The 26,155-nt window shown below is 29.8% G+C and overlaps 1 protein-coding gene across 1 annotated transcript in view; it reads right to left on the reverse strand.

The window, feature by feature from the left end:
* Positions 1 to 318: 318 nt before the first annotated feature.
* Positions 319 to 26,155, reverse strand: part of LOC129223150 (potassium voltage-gated channel subfamily H member 2-like) — a 219,580-nt gene continuing 193,743 nt past the window's right edge. The window contains exons 5-7 of the mRNA XM_054857717.1: positions 21,125 to 21,397; positions 11,174 to 11,251; positions 319 to 611 (exon numbers count right to left, since the gene is read on the reverse strand). Of these exons, the coding sequence (XP_054713692.1) occupies positions 319 to 611; positions 11,174 to 11,251; positions 21,125 to 21,397 (644 nt within the window). The remainder of the gene's footprint in view (positions 612 to 11,173; positions 11,252 to 21,124; positions 21,398 to 26,155) is intronic.

The following is a 26,155-nucleotide window of genomic DNA, read 5'->3' on the forward strand; positions in this document are numbered from 1 at the left end:
GATCAAGTTGGTACCAAAAATATACAAACCGCAGTTGTTCTTTCAGATTTTGCATTGTTCCGCAAAAGCAGATGGGTTAATATTTAGAAAGCTTTAAAAAGCTGTAGCTAAAGAAAACCAGCAAGAATAATTGTGGCTGCTAATATCTGAATGCATTCTTCAAGAACATTTACACATCATTAAACATATTTCAAGTCCTTTTTGAATTTTAATGCATTCTTGGATTTTCATACTTAAATCAGATACAGTGAATGAGAGATAGAGAGGACATGCTCCTCCCCATAGTGCGTGCTGCTATCTTCAAGAGAGCAAGAAGCATTAGATACTGAAAGTATTGGAGTGTTGCTGAGTGTACTGATGCCAGTAAGCTGCAGAGATTTTTAAAAAATGCAGATACGAACTGACCTGTGCGACCTTCTCTCCCATATAAAGCTTGTGCGAGTGCATCTCTTTGAGAAGGAGTTTGGCCGAGTTGTTCTCTTTCTGTCGGGAATGGGACTCGGAGATGACATTGCTAAGGGAGGGGGACTTCCGCTGGTTCCGCATCCTGGAGAGATCAGAGTCTGAAGATGCGTTGGGAAGGGACTTGGAGAGGTTGTTCGCTGCTATCGCTGCAATAGAAGAGATTTAAAAAATACAGTAACAAAATACAGTTAGAAAATGTTGTTGATATTTCTTTGATGCATGAAAGTTATTGAAAAAAGAGTACATTGTAGATAATTTATATTAGAATACTTACCAAATAAGTTGGTAATGAAACCAACTATTAAATTTAAACATGTAAAATTCTGCTACTTGATATTTATGTTACCTGCAATCCTGACTAAACTCTTATGTTTTGCAAATAAAAGAATCCTAGAGCATAAATTTTTTTAGACTGTCTAAGAGAGTATCCAGAGGGTTAATTATCAAAAGAAATTTAAAGTATTTTATTTTATTTTTAGAAAAATATTGTGTGAAAAACCAAATTGATAAAGAAGTTTTAGTTGGAAACGTAATTAATAAATTCAAAATCGGAAAAAAAGAGTTGTATATAAAGATGTTAGCTTAGTAATTTGAAAAAAAAAAAGAAAAAACAATATTTCTCTAACATTTACATAGTAACTTTTAACGACAATACTCATAAGACGAAAAATATTGGCTGAAGTTGTAAATTCTGAGAGGATTTGGCGGTTTTGATTATACTTACGAGACAGAAACTAAAATCAAGCTTTCTGCAACAACTGAAACACATTGGCTGAAGAATTTAAAATAATACCTGCTAAGAGAACTAAAAAGAAATTGGTTTGCAGAACTGAACGTTCTGGAACCCTTGAAATGTTATTATTTTTTAAGTATACCTAGCTAATTGGAAGAGCTCACAGAATCAAATCTGTTAAGATTTGCAATGACATTTCAACACAAGCGGTGTGAATAATCTTTTTTCAATAAAATTAAATACTAATCTTAAATTTAAAATTCTAATCGTATCTAGAGTCTTTTCAAATATTCACATGACAGAAAGTTAGACTAGTAAAACTGGAATGGGAGGGGGGGGGATTGATACAAAAAGTCTACTCGGAATAGTCTATTACCGTTAACAGGACACGTAATTAGGGGGTTTAGCTGAAAAACAAAAAAGCAATGACTGGTGGTTACAATCAAACCGGATATAATGTGAAAGCACGTTACAACATGTTGAAAAATAACGTTATTATTTTATTTGAAAAATAATTTTTTTAATATTCTCGTTTACAAAAATGTATACTGCAATAATACATCATAGGTTAAAAAAATAACTTATAAACATTTGTTATAATGAAAAACTGAAATAGTGAGAAAAAAATGAAATCATTGCATTTCTTATAAATATTAAAAAAGGAAAATACGGCCTTTTTTGAAAAATAAAAAACTTTCTTGGCATTCATTTTGAGATTTTACTTTGTTTTGGTTACATGCATATACTTTTGCTTCCGCAAAAAAAAAAAAATTAAAAAAAAAATAAAAAAAAAATAAAAAAATAAAAAAATAAATAAATAAATAAATAAAAATCGGAAGTTTAAAATTTTGCATTACATATTCTTTTTTTTCCGTAACTTGTTTTATTTTACGAATGTTCATGCTGGACACTATAATATTTGGATGAATCATTAACTTTTCTTATACATATTTTATGCTACATATATTTAATCTATATTTCTAAATTTTATAAATTTGAATACAAGTATATAATACGTATTTTATTTTCAACTGAAAAAAAAATAGAGGTGGATATAGTTAACTCAAAACTCAAAATGAAAAAAAAAAATCTAGCTCAAACTTTAAAGAAAAAGAAACCCTATAATTTCAAAACAGTGGTTGTCCAAAAAAAAAAAGAATTTTTTTTTTCTTCTTTTTGGACGAAGAACAAGATGAAACAAGACAAGATGAAAAAAAAATGCTCTCGACAAGATGACAAGGACGAAGACAAGATCAAAAAAAAATGCTCTCATCAATGAAATTTTGAGATGTTGCGCACCAAAACAGCATTGAGGGAGGAGAGAAGAAAAAGAACGGATGAAAAGTTACCGATGCTCACGTGCAGTTCGACGGGAATACAAATGCGTTGTCAGATTCAAAACATTACTAACCACAATATAGTGCTTTAATTAATTTAAATGCAACATCAGATGCTATACTATTACTAATTAATCATTAATAAAGATAAGCTATAAAGAAAGAGCTGAAATTGCGACTGTTTTCCGTGAAGTAGGTTAATGTTTTTGTATAGTAGAAGTTGTGGAATTCAAGATAGATTAGGAGAGCAACATAAAAGTTCCGGCTTATATACCTTAACATATTATTCTTGCAGTAGCAATTTAATTTTCCAACATTTATTAAAATAAGCTGCACGAATACTTAGCATGTAAGAAAACTCGCTTATAGTATTATCATAGAATAACTATAATTTTTTAATCATAAAAGGAAGGTAAAATAGCGTATATGCTTCAGGGGTGTAATTGTTTGAAAAGGTTAATAAGATAGCTTCTAAACAAAACGAAAAAAAATGCTATATCATTGACAGCCTGAAGGCCAGATTAACCTATAATTATGTAATTTTGAACAAAAGTAAATTTGGTATTCATATTTTTGTTAAAAAAAAAATCTCACTCAAAAAATGGTAAAAATGAAATTTCCACACATAAAGCATTTTTAGTTAATCAGCTTTATAATTAATGCTTCGAATGTAAAAATAAATAATAATCACTGATCGAACTATAAGTCGCATTTTCCTTTTACTTTTGTTTGTAGTACATGAATTTTTGTTTTGTTTTTTCAAGCAAATTTTGCCTGTAGTGAAGTTAAAAACGCTATGTTTAGGAAAAACTCCGTCAGGGAAATATTTATCAATTTTTTAAAGTTCATATTTTAACAAATATTGTGCTTGAAATTCTGGGAAAAGTTTGCACTTTTTCCTTTTATTTCAAAGTTTTCAATTATGATTATTATTATATAAAATACTTTAAAATTCATGGATGAAGAAATCGAGAATTTCTATTCATAAACTTTAATTTCCCATTCATTCCGATTTCTTTACGTTCATTAAAATCGGGGAACGCCATAAAAAGCTTTAAAGTTCCGCAAAACTAAAAATAGACTCTTTCATGTAAAAGAGAGTTAGAAATGACTTAACATAAAGATGAAGTTATCGACTTATAGACGATAATTTGAAGGAAAATAATTGCTTTTTAACTCTTTTTAAATTTTCTTCCTTTTTATTTAAGGGGGTCCGGAACCCGCTTCGAGAAAAAAACTTATTAGACAGTTTACAGTTCTGAAATTTTTCTGCACTGATTCACCACCTATTTAATAAGCAAAATTAAACCATGAATATGAAAAAAAATCTAAATTTAATTATTTTTTTAAAGTAGTTGCTTTAAATCGTTAAAACTCAAAATATTCTTGGTCAAATTTCAATTTTTTTTTTCAAAACATTATGCGAAAATATCCAAGCATTAATTTTTACTCGGCGATTTAAAAAATATTAATTCAGTAAAAAATAGAAAATATTTGAAGATAAATTTCGAAAAATTCAAAAATACTTTTTGTTTAAAAAAAACACTGTTAACTGTTTGAAAAACATAAGCTACAAATTTCATTACTTTATCTTAATCAGTTCTTGATTTATAAGAGTTAGAATACAAATAACCGGGAAAAATTTCACCATGGAGAAAAACGCGTTTGAAGTTTTAAAGTTATATATAATATTAGTTAAATGCATGCAACAAAAATAATTATATCTTTCGTTCTAATTAAAATAGAAACAAGATTCACACGTCCTTTTTAGCAGAAAAAAAGGTGAAACTGTTTAAATGGTAAAAACTGCAAAATTTGACGATTTCTGTGTCTCGGAGACCCTTAAGCCACAAAAACGGATTCTGTTACTTAAAATTTACTTAAACAAACGGACATCTAATTTTAAAGAATATTAATTTTAATTGCCTGCATGGTACACAAAATTAGGATTTTTTAATGTTCAAATTAAAATTGTCATATTAACAAATTAATTATACTGCGCTGCAAGAAAAATGTCGGATACTATTCCTGCTGATTCTTATGTAAAATAACCTCCCGAATTTAAGTATGAAAAACATTTTCTCCCCATCACCCACACATTTAGAAATAGCTACCTCAATTTTTTTCAACTTTTCGACAATTTCATAGCTATTCCTTTTATTTGGTGGAAAATTGGTGGCATTATATTAACTATTAACATTCTTCTGAAGGACTAAAGAATGGAAAAGTTCGAAAACACAAAAATTTTCAGCAAGAAGAGAGACATGGGAGGTATGCCCAAATGGAATATTTTAAAAATTACCAAAAAAAAAAGATTTGCTTTGTTTTTCTTTTCACAATTTTTTCCCTTATTTTTCGATGTAAAACTGTAGTATTAGCCTTACTCGTACAAGCCAAGCATCCAAAAATATGTTCAGGTCAGAAAAATGTTAAGAGGAAAATCCTGGAATATGTTGCATACAAATCGCATCGCAGAATTTCAGTAAAGAAACTTCGATTTACAGATGTAATTGAGATTGAAAATGAAATTAAGTGTGTTTTTATAATATAGCATTAACGTATATATATATTTATTTTTCTGGTTTTTATAATATAGCATTAACGTATATATATTTATTTTTCTGGTTTTTATGTTGGGTTTTCGTATTCAGTTTTTGTAATAATGTGCGGCTAGGAAATAATATAAAGCAATTTTTCAAAAGTAATTTCGTACTTTTTTTTTTCAAATTTTCTTACTACAAAGAAATCCAAATCATTTTTATATATAAAACAACGTGAAACCCTCACTCAAAAATGGTCCATTAGTTAGTACAATTTTGAACTATCATTTACAGAAAAGTAATGGTCAATATGTCTTCAGTCGAAAAAGTTAATCTGTAGTATATCAGTACAAGAATTTAAAATGTATACTCAACACACAACTAGAGACATTAATACATATTAATTCTGTATTATAAACTCATTTAATCTAATTCAGTTAGATTAAATTAGTTTATTAAATTCAATTTACGAATGTAACTTGAATAAATATTAAGGGAAGATTCTTTACTAAAGATCTACAATGCGACTTGTATGCAACGTGCGGCAGGCGCTTCATTTTTTTATATAATTTATTTACAGTGTGAATACATGTTCAGGTACCAAGCATACACGAGTGAAGCCGATACTCTTTTTTTTTATCGTAAAATGTGTAGAAAAATTGTGAAGGAAAAAAATTTAAAATGATCCTTTATGATTGTTTTAAATATTTTGGGGGGACTACCCTTCAAGTTTCCCTTTTTTGATGTTTTTAAACATTTCACATCTCTACCCTTCTGAGGAATGTTAACGGTTAAAATATAATGCTCCCTTCCCCTAAAAACAAAACAAAATGGCTGTAAAACCGTCGAAAAGTAAGAAAATAGAGGGAAGCAATAGGAGAAAAGCAGTTGTAACATTTGGAATCAGGAAGCCATTTAACATAAGAATAAGCAAGAGTAGTGTCAAAACCATTTTTCATGCGTCGCAGTGTAATTAATTTGTTTATTATGAAAATTTTAACTTGAACTTAAAAAATTCCAATTTTTGAGAAATATACTGGTGCCTAAATATTGCATTTGATTTAAAAAAGAAATTATTAACAATTACAACTTCACTGCTTACATTAGTCAACTTGTTTTTCTTTTATATTATTCCTTAAATTATTCCTTAATTTTGAAAAAATACATAGAAAAAATGAATTTTTCGGAGAAAATTATGAATTTCAGGCATCGTGCGAAAAACCTAAATATTTTTGATTTGAATGAAAAATTTTTAGGCATAAGTGAGTTCGTAGGGGCAACTTTTTATCAACTTAAATTTCAAATTTCAAAAAAAAAAAAAAAAAAAGAAAAAAACTCCGATATACCCTACTACGTAAAGCTAAACTAGTCTAATGAGCAACTATACACGCTTCTGCAATTTAATACATCCCATGAAAACAGTGAGGTCGCAAAAAACTAGTTTTCAACTGTAATAGTATCAAACAATTAGAAAAAGATGATTTTCAGAAAAGAAAATCTTTAAAGTTTGAGCTACAATAATAAAAGACATTTTGCAATTTGTTCCCAATTCTTTTTTTTTTTCAATCCAGACATGTAAGGAATAAACAAGTCAAATCTAAACTACTTGCAATTAAATAAGATATAATTCAACTATTAATAAAACGACTTACTAAATTGAATTAATTAACTAAGTGCACCTTTTTCCCATACGAGCACTAAAACATTGTCTCAACCAAAATGGATAGATTCCATATTGGAGTATGCTGAACGAGTCCCTGCTATGATGCCTAAATTTTGTGATTTAAGAGCCGAAAATTACTGTTTCCGAGTAAGAACCATTTTCGGAAAATCTTTAATGCATTTTCAAATTTGTAGTTCTTATCTCGTAAGTTGCAATACACATTTGATATTTACAATTATAAAAATATGCAGTACAAAATAGTATGTTCGGCTATATATATATATATATATATATATATATATATGTTTGTTTACCGCGGAAAAAGTTGAATACCTTTAATTCGAAAGATTTAATAATACTGAATAACGTATTATAGTATTTTATAGAGTACAAGCTACCTTTTGTACAGATTTTTAGTGATTTATTTTCCAACTTTTAAAAAAAAAATGGGAAAAAAATCAATTCTTGAATATCTGTCACAAAATAACATTTAAGAGTATTGATAAAAATATTACTGTGAAAAAAAGGTTGTGCTATGCTCGATTAGTGTAACTATTTTCGGTATTTTAAATTGATTAACCACTCAAATTAAAGTATTAATTTTAATCAACACTTCTATTTCAAATAATTGTTCTAATTTTTACTAATTTATACATAATTTAGAGTAGAAAATGGTATGCCCTTATTTAAATTAAAATGAATCAGAGCACCGCAAACTTGGAAGTTCGACCGCTTTTTGAAAAGCTACCAAATTATTCCTTGGCTTTTGTAATATAATAATGTACATAAAAAGTTTTTAACTACAGTAATTTCGACAACAAAGTTTCTTTCTTTAGAAAACATGCATTATAAAAAAAAGTATAGCATATAAAAACGAGAAACAAGTATTTAGGTTATAAATAGGATTTAAATTCCTTATTAGCGTTTTTAATGTATAATTTAAGAAAATGTGACAGAACAAAAGTAAAACTTTAGAAATGCTGAAACTTTTGAAAATACATTTGATGCAAAAATTTTCGAAAGTATAAGTAAGATGTTTAAGAGAATGCATGTGCTGAAAGTAAGCATTATGCAATAAAAACAAATTTTCATGCAAGTAGCCATGCGTCATTACAAAATTAGATGCATTTTTTTTTTTTTTTAAGGATTTTAAGGATGTTTTTTAAGAACGTACTCTAGAAAATACGTTTAAAATTGGAGAAAGATAACTTTTGTGACTTCAACAACACTTATCTTTTGGGTTTACCCCCACTTTTGCAGACGTTCAAAATTTCATCAATCCCCCCTTCAATATATCAAAAGGTATGATTGGAACTGAAAAACAGGGGGGAAGGACATTTTATTGCCGGCAAAACTGAGGAGGGAGGGAGATATTTTTTGTGTTTACACTTTGAATTTAATATTCTGCTGAGATAATTACTGACGAATGAGCCGATATGTTTCTGATTTCTGTTTGTCGTCTTTTGTTAATGTTGTTTTTTGCTTTGTTGTTGTTACTTTTGTAAAGAGTTTAGTGGCTCAGTTTTTTAGACCTGATTTCAAAACTAAATGGGATTCACAATAAACATGTAATGTATTCCTTTTCGTTAGAGTTGCACGTATTCATCATATTCCTTTTCTGTAAGAAAATTCTAAACAACTATGTATATACCACGTTTCTAAACAAACAAATTTTATTTTATAATTTAAATAATGCTTGATTGGCACTTCAAGTCTACAGCATTGTATGAGTCAATATTAACCTAGTATGGAAAGTTTGTTTTTAGATGATGAGTACTATGTTAAGGTTAGATTTTGAATTTTGACTTCGTAGTAAATAATTTTGTATGATTCACTGCTTTTTTTTCACACTTTCAAAATTCAAAATTCTATGACAATCTACTATATTAAAATACTTCTTTTCAAAACTATGACACAAAAAAGTTTACAAGATATGTACAACAGTTAACATTTTTATTCATAAAGTTTTAGAAAAACTATATAGCACTTATTCATACCGATAAATCGTAATTTTCGATAATATGTACATAAAATTCGATATTTCAGTTATTTATAAACAGTACATTTATCTTAATAATACAGTTCAATTTAAAATGAGGGTTGTGATACCATATGAAATATTTAAAAAAAGTAGCAAAAGTTTCATGTAAAATGCACAAAATTTTTATTAACTAATGTGTGCAAAAATAAAAAACACAACTTTTCAAAAATATATAAACTTCTGTTAAATTTTTTTTAAAGTTGGAGGTTATTAAGTATAGTCGCATACAAGTTTAATGATATAATATATGTTAAATTAAACAGAATTAGTTAACTCAAAATAGGATAAAGCAATTTAAATAAACTATTTAAAAAATACATTTTATGCATTAGTTCTTTATTTTCTAAAATCATTTTTAAAGAATGCAAATCCGAGAAACCATCTTTTTTCATTTTAATGTAACCGCTTATCTTCTTCAAAATACTCAATGAATTTCTGGTCAACGAGACAGAACGAGAAAAATAAGAGGGATTAGTAGTCAGGTATAAGATTAAAAGTTGAAACAATAGAATATTAAGGGTATTTGTATAGTTATAAACTAAACTTTTTCAAAAATTTTCACAAGCTTTTAAGAAAATTCTTAAAGAACATTTGAAATTTTTTTGATAGGAAAAACAATTTTCGTTAAGGATATATTTAAAGAGACAATATAAATCTAAATAAAGTGCCAGCATTTATTTTTTGAAAAAATTCTTAGAACAGACAAATTTAAAAGTTATAATATATTATATTATAGCTTTATAATGTTAACTACTATATTTATAATAATAACTATTATAATTTATATAAAAGTTAAAGTTCTTTACATCAAAAATCAGACTAATGTTCTTGTAAAAAAAATACGTTACACATCAGTAAAATTTATAAAACTGGAAACAAAAAATAAAGTTTAGATTTAAAATAGTTTTCGATGTACTGATAAAATATTCCTGTCTTATTAAAGAGTGATACCAAGAAATAGATTCTGATGTTAGACATTCATTTTATTCTTATTCTTTAAATTTAGAGTTCAATCAAGTTAGACTGAAATGATTCAGTCTTCTCATAAGAATTTTTTTTTTTTTTTGGCTAAATCTTGTGCCTTACTTCTGAAAAAAAAAATCACAATTGAAGCCCTTTTTTACAACCAAATGTATGTTTAAGCTCACTAATAGTGTTTGCTAGGAAATAATAACAACATAGAAAAATGTGCTTTACAATAAATTTGCTTACTTGTAAAAAGTCTGTTTTGTAAAGAAATATTCATAAGCTTACGTAAAAGTGCTTCTTTCAGGTAGATGGTTTATGTTTTGCATTGATCGTGTGAAGAAACGTTGGATGCTGAAAAATTTCTTTATTAAGTTACTTTTCCTTATACATTTTTAGTGTTTTACACTTTCTTTTTTTCATTTAAAAAATTACTTGGAATGCATGAAAATTACTCATCAGTTTTGTTTTCATAATCGTATTTATCAGTAGGCATCAAGTGTGAAGCAAAAGATAATAATTTTGCATATACTTTTAATGATCTCTTTTTATTTTAAACTCAAAATGGTATGTTTCAGAGGCTAGCACTTAATTCAGGATTAAGTATTTGAAACACATAGAGGAAACTTTCTTTAAACAGCCTTATTATAGCAGTCCGCGACGCATAAGGGCTAATATGCACAATGTGTATACATGTACAGCGTATCGATTCTTCGATCAAATTTATGGGGAAAGTGACTTAACCTTTTTGGAAATAAGTATTCGGAAGTCATTTAAGCATGTGCAGTAGCATGAATAATATGCTGAAGTTAAGTGATCGATTTTCGTTGTCTACAAAATTTACATCTCATTTGTCATGTGCTTATAAGGAATGAAGGCATCTCAAATGTCAAATATATATATATATATATATATTTTCTAAAATAAAGCACACCAAGGGGAAAAGAATAAAAATAATTAGCAACTCAAATAAGCAAAAGAGCTACAAATTACGAACCTGGTTTTGCTACGGAATACTTACTTCATCTTATATTCGCAGTTTAGGAGGAAAATTAATGTCTGAAAATTTTTTTCAGCTTTTAAAAATACAAATATATAATAATAAACTCCTAAAATATTTAATTAGTGACATACAGATATGTTTAGAATAAGTATCAAAAGCTCAATAAGCCCCGTAAATCCCTTAAATTAATTTTACAACCAGGATCGCTAATTGTCTAAAGCACAAGAAGTTGAACAATTGGCTGACATGCAAGAAAGAGAAAGTGGTGCCGAAAGCAATTTCTACCTAGAGAGAGAGAGAGAGAGAAAAAGAGACCAAAACGGTGCTTAAATATTAGTGGTAGGTGCTTAGAGATTGATTGTAGGTGCTTAGAGATTGATGGTAGGTGCTCAGAGATTGGTGGTAGGTGCTTTGGAGGCACTTACCATGACCAAAGTCAAAGGTTAGGGCTCTTCTTGCAGTGGGTTCGCTTCGGCACCAATTGAGGTTGGGATAGCTGACAGCTGCAGAGGGATGGAGACAACACAAATCATGCATAAAACAACACCAACTACGCACAACCGCGCCTTGAGGTAAGCAGTTATTTATGAAGCAACGTTTGAGTTTCTGAATTTTTAGTGTTTCTCATAGTATCATTGTAAATTTTATCATCAAAAAAAATAAATAATTAACCTAAAAATATTTCTCAAATCCTACATCCATCTGCATAACAAAGAGAAATGTACGCTCTCAATTTGCTGACACACCCACTTTTTCCTTCTTTATTTTTGAATCTACAATTTTGTGGTGATAAAATAATCATACTTGTTCATATGTTATTATTATCGCAAAAAATGTTGAAATTTACTTATGAAAACTGCCGTCAAATGTTAAAAGTTACGAAATTTTCTCGAAGGCAGAATATTTGATTTGAAAATTTTGAAAAGCAGAACCTAATTTAAAGTGGGAAATGTCCGAATTTGACGGTTTTTTTTTTTTTTTTTGCATTTAACAAAAATGCAAAATTAAAAAAAGAAAGAAAAAGAAAATGAAGGGAGGGAAATGCAAGTTATATTGTCCTTTACTTGACCACTGCAGAATACAGCTAAGGCGTTAGTAATTCATTTCAGATATTAATGTCACCTATCTATCCATACATTTCATCAATTCATTCTGCTTACAATAACATTTAAACGCAGCATTTGAATGAATTAAAAATAAAACAGCTTTTGTTGCTTTTTATTTACTTAAGCACATCGCTCACAATATAATGTCGAGTACGTAAGCCAACTAATAAGGTTAAGGATGAATTAATACCGAAATAAGTAAATAAATAATTAATTTACGTAAAATAAAATGACAGCAGCTGTCGCCACATAATGTCAAATTTGCTAATGTACCATGCCATTTCAAACGCTTGCTTTCATGGTAAACAAGATGAAGAATTAGGACCTCTAGTTTACATTAGCTCAATACAAATTTAATGTGAGGTTTCAAGAAAGAGAAGTGACTGTGCATGCAAATGAGATAGCGGAAAAGTACAAACTATGCAGTCCCCTTTATTTTCATCCTACAGCGTCAACTACGAATATTTTGGCAATCCATCACAGAAGTATTTCGACTCGGAAAATCTAATTTAGATCTTTAATCTTCATTTGACTTATCAAGAAAATTAAATAATGAAATGTGTACGCATTTATCCTATTTTTTGCTTTTTTCATTCAAATAATGGTTTCTTTAAAATAATAAAATGATATAGGTTGAGATGTAAAAGAAGTAATACAGTGAAACCTGTGTAAGTTGACCACTTGCGGCGCACTACTTTAGTGGTCAACTTAAACAGGTGGTCAACTTACAGAGGTTGATTTATATGATAAGGGCTGATTCCGTGCCTGAAAAAAGCGATCTACTTAGACAGGTGGTCAACTTACAAGGGTTGTCAACTTCACAGGTTTTACTGTATAAGTATACTATTAATATAAAACGAATAAATTATTTCTAACTGGACTCAAAATAACTTCCTCAATACTCCATAAAACTTCATAAGTAAGGCACAATTTGATTTTTTTTTTTTTTTAATTTTGTTTTACTGCTATACGCGAAAAATATGTGAAAACCCGCATTTCGGCTATTTTTCAAAACACTACACTTAAAAAACGGCATTCAATTTCAACTGAGCGTTTAAATTGTAAACTTTCGTTTGCATTTCTAAAAGATGAACCTCTACTGTCATCAAGGCAATACGAGAAAAAGCAGTTTTGCAGTGAAAAAGTGTATCATATTTTTAAAGAAAAACTTCTTGAATATTTTCCTTAAGCCTTTTTTTTAAGTCATCTCAATAATTTACATATATTTAGAACTATGTTTCATGTTGGTATCCTAGTTGGGTATGTTTTAATCATTAAATCGGTTAATTTTTAATATGTTTTGCATTAGGAGTTTTTTACTTTATACTTGACTAGAAAAAATGAAATGTTTAATGCTCGCTATAGTTTGAAGATAAGTTTTAAAATTTTATGCGTCCATTAAGCGCATATAACTATGACAAATTTTGCACATTTGGTTCATTTTCGCCATTAGTTCAAGTAATTGAGTCTAGTTTTTTGACAATATTCCGTAGGAGTGCTTCATACGGGTCAACTAGTAGGAATCAATGCATAAATAATGATCCATTTTCTCAATTAGTTTAAGTAATTGAGTCCAGCTCTTTCGACTTTTCCGTAGGAGTGCTTCGTATGGGTAATGAATCAATACATAAATAATGAATAGTATAAGAAATAAATACTATAAATAAATAATTTTTTTTTACTTTCCTTCAATCATGCGCATTAACCACTCTTTTTATTTATTTATTTATTTTAGATCTTTGGAAAACTAACGAAAGAAGTAATTGGAATTAAAATGATTTAGTACGTAATAAACGTCTTTATCTGTTTATCTTCAAGGTCAAATGTACGCAAAAATTCATTATCCTAAGAAGGTGTTTTATATTAAAATGGTTTCCATCCAAAAGCATCAGTTCTGCAAAAAAATTCTTTAAGATCCGCAAAAAGAAAAGATGTATTTTCTCAAAAAACAAAAAGATTCACTTATAAGAAAATCTTTTATAGTTACCTAACAAGTTTATGTGCACTTAAGAAGTCGTGAAAAATGTTGTTCACTTCGTTGTATTGGTTATTGAGAATATTATATAATGAAGAGTCAATAAATAATTTTTAATAAAAGAATTTATTATTTCGAAATGCTTTAATATTCGTGTCTTTAATCCATAATTCGTTGAAGAAAATTGTATGGTTTATATTGTTTGCATAAAATTTTAAAATAACATTAAGGAAGTAGTTTGTTTTATGTTGTTAAAAAACTTTACATTAATACTGAATCAATCATGTAATAATTCTGTTTTACGTCATGGAAGTTTTTTTTTTTTCGTTCTCATCAGCTGAGCTTAAAATGTGTCATATTTAATTTCTAGGAAATAAAAGCAACCATTTTGAATTCCAGACAGTGAGGGATCTCCTTATCAATATTTCGGAACAAAATGCTTTCATTAGGTTTCAGTGTTTTTAAAATATTTTCAGAAAAATATTCTGGTTAACTGAATAGGCAAATTCCTGCCTGAATTCAAGTATACGACAAAGATTTTACGATATTCATCTAAATTATTGCTCTTCTTCTAGTGTTTTTAAGTCACTAAAAGATTAATCATTTGAAATTATTTCCATACAACATTGTGACACTAACTTACTTTTGATGAGTTGAATAAAAAATGATCATTACTGTATAAACAAAGACATTTAACACATTTAATACAGAAATATAGATCTGTGTTTCTTGCTTCCATTGGGAATTCGTAACTATTACTACTCACAAAAACTGGTTAAAATAACACATAAATTCTTCAATGTTTGTAAGTGATTTTTTTGAAACGTTCAGTTAACGTGTACGCATTAGCTACAACAGCGGAAGATAAGCAATTAAAAAGCTTTTAGGTGCATTTAGGTTCGCTTCGGCTTATATCTACCTGGAAGTAAGTTTTTCGGCCGAAAAACACTTGCTGCGATAAAAGCTGATTTACAAGATTAATTAACTCCGTTCTCGGTATTCTTTTTTGGCACGAATAAAATAATAAATTTTTAGTGAAATATTTTATAATGAAATTGAAAAGTATTTTTCATAAATAGAATTAGAAAAAAATATGTAATATTGTCAATTTATTTCAACTTTTTTTTTCTCTCCTATTCTAGAGTAATTCAATATCAATTGATTGCATGATTGCGTAATGCGTATAGAGGAGGGTGGCCCAAAGCGGGTAGGTCGCCCAAAGAGGGTAGGCCTTCGTATGCCCCCCCCCATGGTGTGTAAGCGGTGATGCATGTGTATGTCGTGTTTCCATGAACACCCGCAAGTTTTAATCAGTCCCAGCGATGAAGCAGTGAAGGGACATGACGCAACCAGGCTTAAAATTAAAAAAATGATACATTTGTAAAAAAAAAAAAAAGTTTTTTAACTTGTGATTAGTCGAAGATCCGCTGATTTTATTGATTTTTAATAATATTACGTTGTTCTGACACCATGGATTTTTTTAAATTTTAGGTTATAATTATTGAATTAGAAAACGTGTCTTTGGGCAAAGTGGGTATAGGATTTAATCATATATTTATTTATAATTTCTTGACTCGTTTGCTGACTTACATTTTCTATTTCAATAGAATAAGTATAACTTTAAAAAGTTATTTTTTAGGATGGCAATTAATTAATCTATTAATTTATACAGTTATTTCTTTATTTCTTTGAGTTTTATAAACAAATGTGTTGACTTTAAATTGGATAAGTACAACTGTTTTATATTTTTTATATAATGGCAAGTAGCTAGTCAACAATTTTACTCATTTGTAACTTCATATTTAATTCGCAAATGTACCAAACCTCAATTAGTTGAGCTTACCTTATCTAGCAATTACATAAAAGGAAATATGTATATTAAATAAATCATTGCAAATTCAAATCTTACGTTTTTAAGATCGGTTTTATTTTCCAAAAACATACTTTGAAAATTTTTTAGCCCAACTCATTCAACTCAAACTTTTTTTTACAATTTAATAAACACCTGAATCGTTTTTAGCCTACTTTCCCAGTAAAAATCAGAAAAAGAAGAAAAAAGCATGAAAGAAGGCTTAATGCATCTTGAAAATATCGCAAAAAAGTCAAAAATAAATGAAATAATTAAATAAACATCGAAAAATTAAAAATTGGAAAGTAGGGTATTGAGATGGGAAAAAATGTCTGTCGGTCTGTCTGTGTCCCCCCCCCCCAATAATTTTTGAATGAATAGTCCGCTTCGAACAAACTTTTCTTTGTTCGAAAGATCTCGGCGAGGACACCTCATTCCCATATTTCACTTTCTGATTTGAACTATTTTTTGTTCAATTTTGAACAGTTCAAAAAACTTAACATTAGCGCCTAAGGGGAAATTCAAGACAATTCCGAACTGTGAGGCTAATTCGCTTCAAACAAACTTTGTAGGAAAAACCGTTTGATGAAAAACTTGTATATAACATATCTTTTTGATTTGAACAATTTTCCGTTCAATTTTGAACAGTTTAAATCCCTCAACATTAGCGCCTACGGGGAAACTGAAAGTCAATGTAGATTCCGTACTTGAAGGCGGATTTACTTCAAACACATTTTGTTGGAAATAGCTCTTGACGCCAAACTCCAGACTTCGACTCCGAGAATTTATGGGCACTTGACTCCGATTCCGACTCCTGTGCCCGACAATTAATCGGACTCCGACTCCCCGACTTCGACTCTGACTTCGTAGCTTTGGCAAAATTTATACACGGAGGACAAATGACTGACTCCGATCCTTAGATATTCGACTCCGACTCCTTTACCCCAAAATGAGATTGACTCCGACTCCGCAGCTGTGGTTTTGACTGAAATAAAAATTGTTGATCTGACTTGTTTTTATTTTTACGCTAAAGTTTTGATTTAGGGATTCAGTTTTCGGCAAATAAACTCGAAGTTATTTATGTTTCTACATAAAGATATGCGCAGACGATTTTTTTTTTTTGTTTTTTTTTTTTGTTTTTTTTTTTTTTTTTTTTTTTTTTGACAATGAAAATTATTTATTTAAGTTGACATTTTATTGTTTTTAATTATTTTGGTAAGTGCATTAATTTATTTAAAAAATGTTTTTGGCAACAGGGGAAAAAGAAACGATTTTTTTTTGATATAATATATTTATTTTAATGAGCTTATTAATTTTAATTATTATTTTTTCGTTTTGAAAACTGTTAAAGATTTTTTTAATGGAAAAAAGTGTATTAGCTGCTTTGTTTAAAAGTTGCTGCTGCTTTTTTTTACGCATCTAATTTTTTTAGATGAGTGAGGAATATTTTATTCCTAGAAATCAGCTTAAAGTATTTAAAAAATATGTTTGAAAAAATTTGCGATTTTTAGCTATTTTTGAGAATATTGATCAGGTACTAGAAAGTAGTATGGGTATACGGGAAAGTAGCCTCGTCTAGTTCTAGACAGAACTTCTTGTTTAAAATAAACTTGGTTGTTCTGTAATAATACTACTGAGTTTGAAAATATCCATGGTATGTATTTTGTTTCCTACTTGTTAACGTTATTTTAACTACGCCATAAGGATGTCTAAATCTCCTTACTTGAAAATATTTGATTTTCAGAGGAAATTGATAGAAGCATATGAAATCCCGAAACATTCCACGGAAATAATCAGTGACGTTTAGGAATTGTTTTAAAGTGCAGTTTAAAGCGCATTAAATCACTTATGCATTTATAACATTATTTTAACTACGCCGTAAGGATGTCTAAATCTCGAAATAATTATTTTAAAACGTATAATTTAGTTTGAGGTTTTTTTTTTTTTTTTCAGTATTTTCTTAAGCAAAAGATAAAATACTTCGAATGAATAGATAGTTTCCATATTTACTAATATCAAAAACTAATGAAAAAAATTAGAACAATGGTTAGAACCAAAAAAAAGTCTCGAGGAATATTTATGAATTTACTTTTTTATTTATTTAATTATATCATATGCCGCATAAAATTTAAAAAAAAAATCCCTTAAGTATTAGGAAAGTACATTTGAAAAAAAAAGTAAAACGGAAATTTCTTCTGAAATATTTGACATAGTTTTAATAAACGTTGCTTCTATTTGCTTTTCAAGGCACTACAACAATTATAAACAAGTATCATGCAAAACAGCGCACATCAAATATAATCCTTAAAAACTACTATAAATAATTAAAATACAACTTATAATACAAAGAAATGTCACAACATTGAAGCAAACAAGCACCAACAGAGAGAAAATGTTGTGTAAAAAAAAAGTTATCATTTCGTATTAAGTAATTATGTAGAACTATTAACAATTAAAATAAAATTATACTATATTAACTTTGAAGAAGTAGTTAAGACGTAAAGCCTGAAATTTGAAATATGAATGTCGAAAACATAATTTATTACATAATTTTGAACAATAACGTTAAACGTTATTGAATGGATAGAGGAAACAGTTACATCATGGTATGTAATAAAAGTAATAGTATTTTCAAATCCAACAAATAATTTTTAGCTATTCAACGTTTTTTGTGAGATTAAAGTACTTTTAAAGTGAAAAAAAGTGTATAAAAATATTAAATGTATGTTAGATTAATAATTACAATTCAAACTTTATTATGAAGTACAAGCTAGTTATTGTGATAAGAGAATCTATCACAAAGCTCTATTCCCTGTATCTCTATCGCAGTCGCGTGTTTATTGATGAGCAAAGAAGCTTATTACCGGTAAATGTGTCACAGTTGGTGCATTTTTTTTAACCCACAAATTGCCGTGACCGTGACGACTGAGTTCACGTGGAAAATCGTCACCAATCACAGATTTGCCGGTAATAAGCTTCCTCGCTCATCAACAAATACATGGCTGCCATAGAGCTATAGAGACTACAGCTTTGTGATAGATTCTTTGTCACTGTTGTTTGAGAGCAAATGTACATTTTGGACAAAAAATTTAAAGCTCTTAAAACATTAAACCTACAAAGTAAATAAAACTGGTATGCGATAGATAATTTACGCATCTTGCAGCACTTTTTCTGTAAAATAAAATTTATTTCTAATAAAAATTTAAACAACATTGTCTCCCCATAAAGTTTTCAGCAGGATTACACAACTATTGGTTGGAGTCATACACTATCAAATACATGCGTGTCACTACATCTTCACAACAAACATGACATGCTACAATAAGTAATGGGTACAACTATATACACTGATGTTTTATCATTTTCATGCAATGGGGTGTGTAGTTCTGTTATTTATTTATTTATTTTGAATCTATTCAAATGTTAGGTACAGTTAGCATAAAAATGATGCCGGAAGCTAGTCAGAATGCGGGTCATAAGCAAAAAGTCAAGCTGTGTCGGAATTTTTAAAGTAGAAATTCCGTAGAAAATATTCATTCATAAGGTAACTGAGAAATACTTGGTGGATTAGCCCATGATATGTAAGTCACCGAAAAGTCGAAGTCTAATAAACTGTAGCTGTTCTTTATTTTAAATATTTTTTTCCTTTAAAAAAAATCTTTTTGATATAACACTGCTTGAATTCTATTTTTCTTTTTTTTCAAATTCTTTAAAAAAAGATAACTTTTTTTTAAAAAATGGTAGAACACACGAAAAATAACTAATTTAGCCAAAATTATACATTTTTATTTTTAGTTAAGCATAGTATAAAAACAATTTATATATTCAAATTATTTCACACCGTACATTTTTTTTTTTTTTTTTTTTGAATTATAATTTAACGATTAAATGTTCTTTTCTTTTCTTTTGGGAATGCACCTTTTGCATAAACAAGTGTATAGTATTTCCTTATTTCTACCTGTTTAGTTTCAAAAAGTATTTATGTATATTTTGTTCAAAGGGATGCTCAAAAAAAATAAAAAAAAAAAGAAAAGAAAAGAAACATCTCTCACCATAGAGATGCAAAAATTAATATTTTTCCAATACATTGTTTCGAGCAAATTTTTTTACTTAAAAAATGTTCTAATTTTTTGTTGCATAAACCAAACTAATATAGTATAAGTTAATCTGCGCAAGCATATTATGTATATCATATATTATATTTATATCATTAATGCGCCAAAGTATAAAATATTTACGCATAACATCAATTGAATAATATTATAGACACGAAGCTATTATAATTATTGACTTAAGACTACATAAACTAATGTTTTTAACCAATGCTAATTGTTAACGTAAAGTTAGTATCTGAGTAAAAATATTTGATAGTAGGAATCCAGTATTCTATAGAAGAGAGGAAAGCAAAAAAAAAATCTTTTAAGGTTATAAAAACTCATCTATTGTATATAAGAATACAATAACTAATTGAATGAGAGAAACTTCTATCTCATCACAGAATTTGCAGTAGTACAGAGACGCTTTCGCTGTTAAAAAATAACTCTAATTATTTTGCATTAAATGGCATTGGTCATTAAATGGCGTTACATCACTTAAAGAGATAATCATATCACTTAAGTGATGTAACCTAAAGAAAGCACTAAAAATACTTTCTTGCTTTACATTGTATGATTCTTTTAGCAGATTTTTCTTTCTTAAGAGTAAAACAATAATTTATTTGTGGATCATACTCTATGGTAGCTTTTGAAACTTAACGAGATAAATTTTTCAGTGACCAGTTGATGAGGTGCACTGAAATTTAATCTAAAATCTAATCGCGTGTATGAGTGATTTTCTCCTCGTCTATCAATAGCTTCAATCACTGGTAAACAGCGCTTGATTGAGTTTGTGTGTAGGGTTCTCGTCGGAATTTTACATTTCAAGAAAAATGATGGAACAACTAGAGAAGAGCTACTGAATCAAATTTTGCAAGAAACTAAGTGACAGTCAAAGCCGAAATGCATGCGGCTTTGAAAGAAGATTTTTCAACCCATTTCTAGCACTTGATTTCGACGTTTCGGAGAAGAAAAACCAAACTCCTGTAGTTCAATGGGCTCCTCCTCTTTTATAACCCTTTTTCGTCTTCTGACTGTTTCCTGAACTAAGGAGGCGATAGAAATTTTAGTGCTGTTCCAGTTGTTTATTCATTTTACTTGAAATTAAAGTGTCCGGCAAAGGCAGTACACATTCTAGAGTCAAACTCTGTTTGCCAGCAACGGGAAGTACTGATATACGGAATAAATTAAAGCATGTGCAGACAGGTAAAAATTCGATTCACGTAAGTGCCCTTGGGTCATATACGGCAGGTTTTCATACAAAAAAAATATAAGGTCGGATATTTTATTAACAGCCCTCGTAGATACCCGAAAACGTTTTTATTTGACGGGGAAAACTCAACTGCTCTTACCTGCCGACAGGCTTCCCTTCTCCTTGAAGGAGGAGGAGGCCCTCCAGAGGATATCTTGCGCTCGGTACCCGTCTCCGTCCGGTGCGGCATCGGCGTCAACGAGGCTGGTCTTGCGCCGCAGGTCAAGCAGACGCAGGTGCGGCTCGAAGGTCTCGAGGGCGACGGCTTCGCAGGCGTCAGCCGGCGTCAACATCGCGTCCTCCGGGTCGCAGCGGGACTCCGAGCTCCGGCGCAGAAGGGCGGGCAGCCACAGGCGGAGGGACTTGCTGCGCGCTGAAAACAATACCACGTGCCATCAGCACAAGCAAGGCTATGCTAGGCAACAACATTTTTTGAGAATGCTGAAAAAGGCGAAGATCAAGCGAAGGAAGCAGTTTTCAGCGTGGTGTTTGAATTCTGGGTGAAATTAGGCCGTTCGCTTTAGAAATCGGATTAGTTTGTTGAATCCACGCAAGCGTAGCCTTTTTTTTTTTTTTAATTTTTCTTTTTTTGTAACTTTTTTTTTTAATTGACAAATATTTTAAAATTTACGGGCAGCGAGTAGTATGTGTTTCCACGAATTGAACACACTAGTCAGTAAAATATGAAAGACAACATAGATAGTGATATCCTCTAAACTAGGTTACCAGTAAGGTTACTAGTAAGTGTAGCGTCTCATCTGCTAACTCTTTTTTTTTTTTTTTTTTTTTTTTTCACGTATTGCGATGACATTGTCAAGAAACATTGAGAACAAGGAAAATATCACGAATCTTCTAGTTATACCAACGAGGTGCTCGTTTCCTGCTTTCATATTAAATTTTTCTCTCCTAGAAAGATTAAAAGCAAGACTAATATCATAGACCTTTTAGTGATGTATAGTAGCCAAAGTGCTGGTTTCCTTCTTCGTTGTGTAGATATTAATTTTATGACTTCAATGAAGTATCAAAGGCGTGTTTTCAAATGCAATAGAAAACCCAGCTAAAAGTGGGTTGTTTGTCTAGCTACAAAGGTCGTACGGATACTAGTTTCCTGTAAAATTCATTCTTTCTTGAATAGGGAAAAGTGGTACAGCAGTTTCATTAGGGGGTGAATAGGTTCCGCAGATATAAAAGAAGAACTGGCTTTTGACCTACGTAAGCGCACCTTAAAGCAAGACCAACATCATTGACCTTTTAGTTACGTAGGCGATCTGCGGGTTTCTTTCTTCGCTATGTAGACACTGATTTTATGACTTCCCTTAAGCATTAAGGGCATGCTTACAAAGGCAATGGAAAAACCAGCTAAAAATGAGTTATTTGTCGAGCTACGGAAGACTTATAGAACAAGTTTCTGTTACAATCTATTCTAACCGACGTAAGAAAAATGCGGTAGAAAGTAGAAAGGGTTCATAAGACGAGCGTAAGATTCACAGATCTGAAAGGATAACAGGCTTTTGTGCTTCCTATGAAACGCATCCTAAAAGCAAGATTAATGTCATGCGCCCTATGTAGGCCAGGTGCTCGTTTCCCTCTTATTCAAACGAAAACTTTTTTCCCCTTTCATCAAGCATTAAAAGCTAAACTAATATCATAGACATTTAAGTTATGTGGGGGAAGTGTTCGTTGCCCTCTTCCTTAAGCAAAATCTGACTATCTCTTTTCCACGAAAACTTCACGGAAATAACACCACGTGAGCATCTTCTTCTGAATTTACGTCATCCGTCTAACTTATTTGGTAGAGTAGTTTCGTTTATTGTGCTCTACGAAACCTAATAGTTCTAACACTAGTTAACTAGCCTTTAGTAGAAAACAAATGAGAGGGATATGAGAGAGGGAGAGAATACGAAACCTATTTTAGATGACATCAATGTGGTAAAATTTTGGCTAACCACATCCTCCCCTTATTTAGTAAATTTCAAAGTACTAGAAAAGCCATTTAATTTTTGTTTTTAAACTATTTATATGTACTAAAGTGTAACCTTTCTCTTCAATTACTCAACCATTAATAACTCAAACATAGTTATCAATATTTTGTTGTATTAAGATATGTTTCTCTAAGAATGAAGAGAAACCTTATTAATCTAAGGGTTGTTTCCGTGAGTGAACAAAGTTCTGCTGGAACAAAAATATTTTGACATGCGCTGCCAATATAGGAATCTATTGCACTTATAAAACAAGAAAAAATCACGAGACAAACGATGAAACTTTTAAATTACAAACATTTTATAGTATTAATTTTAGAAAACATTCTGGCAATTCTTCAGTTCGTGTTTATGAGATTCTAATATACATAATGACGTGTTCGCCCACTTGTAATGCTTATTTACTTAAAGGTCTATATTTAATATATGCAATTGTCTAATATCTGTATTGTCATCCCCTTCTAGGCTCCTGTATGTAATCGTCAGTAACAGAAATTACTTAGAGTACTATTTTCAATTCGTCTAGTCCCTTACCTCCTTCAACCAAAAGTTCTCCCCGCCATTTGCTTTCAGTAGTAAATCGGTAAGCATCTTTTCAAATCGCATTAGTATTATACCTCGTCTTGTATTATTTCAGATTAAACATGAAATGGGCAGAACTAACAATGACCTTAACAACGTAATCTTTGTCCGCAGATTCAGCGGATTGTATGCCTCTTCAGGTCCTTATGCAGATGAGCCAATCAAATAATCAAGTGCAGCGGTTTCTATGCTTAACTACCATTTAAAAAAATGTAAGATTCACTTTAAAAAGTTTTTCAACGTTTAAAATGCAGTTATTTTCTCTGGTTACTCATTAATAACACTTGTAAATGAGATGTAGACACGAACTATGATGTTCATTGTAGTTGATAGTGTTCTCGTATATATATTTCATGCGTCATGCAATACCTTAGTAACTCATTCAAGGCTGTTAAAATGCATAATGGTGAGATGTGTATTCCGTCAAACTAAAGCACATATCTTTAAATTAACGCTGTGTACTGTACTATCGTGCAAATGAAAATTTCAAATGTCGGGGAAGAAATTTGCTGATAGCATTACGTTGCTACATTTAAGAATAATTGTCACCTTCGTCTGTTTTTTTTCTTCTAAAAAGGAGTTCACTTTTCTCCCTTTTATCTCTTTTTTCCCCTTTCTTACTTAGAGCGAGATACTCGAAAAGTACATTGTAAATTAACTGCAATGTGTAAATTTAATGTGCTGGCATGCTTGATGAATATCATGTAAATGTAAAAAAGAAATAATGTTAAATTGCAAATTGCAAATTACTGCAGACTCGTGTTTCGATCCTACAAGGAACCCCTTTTTCAATGCAAAATAAGTAAGTTTATGGATGAAAAAACATCCAACAAAAGCCAAAAGTAAAAGCTTCATCCATTAGCTCCCTTATTTTGCTTTGAAAAAGGGGTTCCTTGTAACCCCAAAACACGTGTCTGCAGTAGCCTGTAACCTGTGCAATTTAACGGTGAAATTTCTTTTTTACTTTTCAAGCACAGGAGTATTTATTCAACTTTATCATGTAAATGCATTCGACCAATCTATTAAAAAAGTCAAAATAAACATTTTTAGCTAAAAAGCGTCTATAATTCTACATATAAACACATCACTTCAGTAGGCGTTGTGTAACGTTTAAAAGGGGGGAAAAACCAACTTAAGAAATGATATTTAGGGAATTTTCAATTAGCTTGCAACGACCAAAAAGTGCAACTCAAAACGAATAAACTTTATTATTATTATTTTTTCGAAATCAGAATGGGCTTGTTAGCGAAAAGCAAGTTAAAAACATTTTCCTAATGCTTTTCGTCACGTGCTGAAAATCAGTAAAGGCAATGTAGGTGTTGGCGGTAGCTGTAGGAAAAGAAGAACTTCCTAATAATTAATGTTAGAACTCGGGTTTTTTTAATAAACAGTAAACAATTTACGTGAGTCGTTTAGAAAATCGAAAAAAGAAGTTAAGGCTAAATTGCTTTTTAAATTTTGCAATAAATCACGGTGAAAGTTTTTGCATACGATAGTAGTTTTGGTTTCTAAAGATCATATGCTGGGTTTTAGAATGGGTGTAAAAAATTCATTTTCTGGAAAAATGTAGTTTTTTTTTTTTTTTTCGAAAAAAAAAAAAAAGGAAATTTGAACTAGTTTTAATGTGTTAATGGAATACCAATAAAGTATTCGTGGAATGAACAACAAACATTAAGGCTAGTTAATTTTTGTGTTGTTTTTCTTGGAAACATTATGGAGAGAATAAATATTTATTTTCTTTGAATATGTTAACATAAAAACGTTATGGTTACTCTGAAGAGAGTTTAGACTTATTATTAGACTCAATTTAGACTTATTATTTACTTCTAGATGCATAATCAGACAAAGGATGTTCCATATAATAATGATATTTAAAACAAAAAAATATGCATGGCGATTATTGTTTCAAACTTCATTTATATTCAACGACAGTTGTAAAAGCTTTCCAATACGAAAACGTTTTTCAAGTCCTTGTAAATTAGCATAATTTAATAGAATGACTTTTGTGTTATTATATAAGAGAAATAAAGAAAATAACAGTTTAATTGGCTTTTCTAGAGAAAAAAAAGCAGGGGTAAAGTCAAGGTTTGGGATTTTATTCCGAAATAAAAATTTAGATAAAACTTGAACAGAAATATAGATGATTTATTTTGATTAATTGATGGATTACTTCACAATACAGGACCCTATTGTCTTGACTAAAAATGATTTACCTGATTGGAGATAAATGGGTAGACACTTTCTACAAAGATTAAATTTGCTTTTATTACTTTTTAGCAAAATGGCATAGAATCTGAATTAATGTATCAGATGTGAGCATCCCAACATAATGAAAGTCATTAATTAAACAGAATTTTTTTTTCCGGGAATTATAAGTTTGACTGTTGATAAACAAAGGGAACTTGATGCATTAAGGAAATATTTATTTAAAAATCTTTTGATTACTTATTTCTTCTAGTATTAGACATATCTAAGTAATTTAATTTAATAAGCAAATAATGCTAAATTTTATAAAAATAACTAGCTGTATCCGACGCGCGTTGCTACGCCAACAAAAAAATACATCATTA

This window comes from Uloborus diversus, chromosome 5 (genome assembly GCF_026930045.1).
Source record: "Uloborus diversus isolate 005 chromosome 5, Udiv.v.3.1, whole genome shotgun sequence".
NCBI classification, from domain to species: Eukaryota; Metazoa; Arthropoda; class Arachnida; order Araneae; family Uloboridae; genus Uloborus; species Uloborus diversus.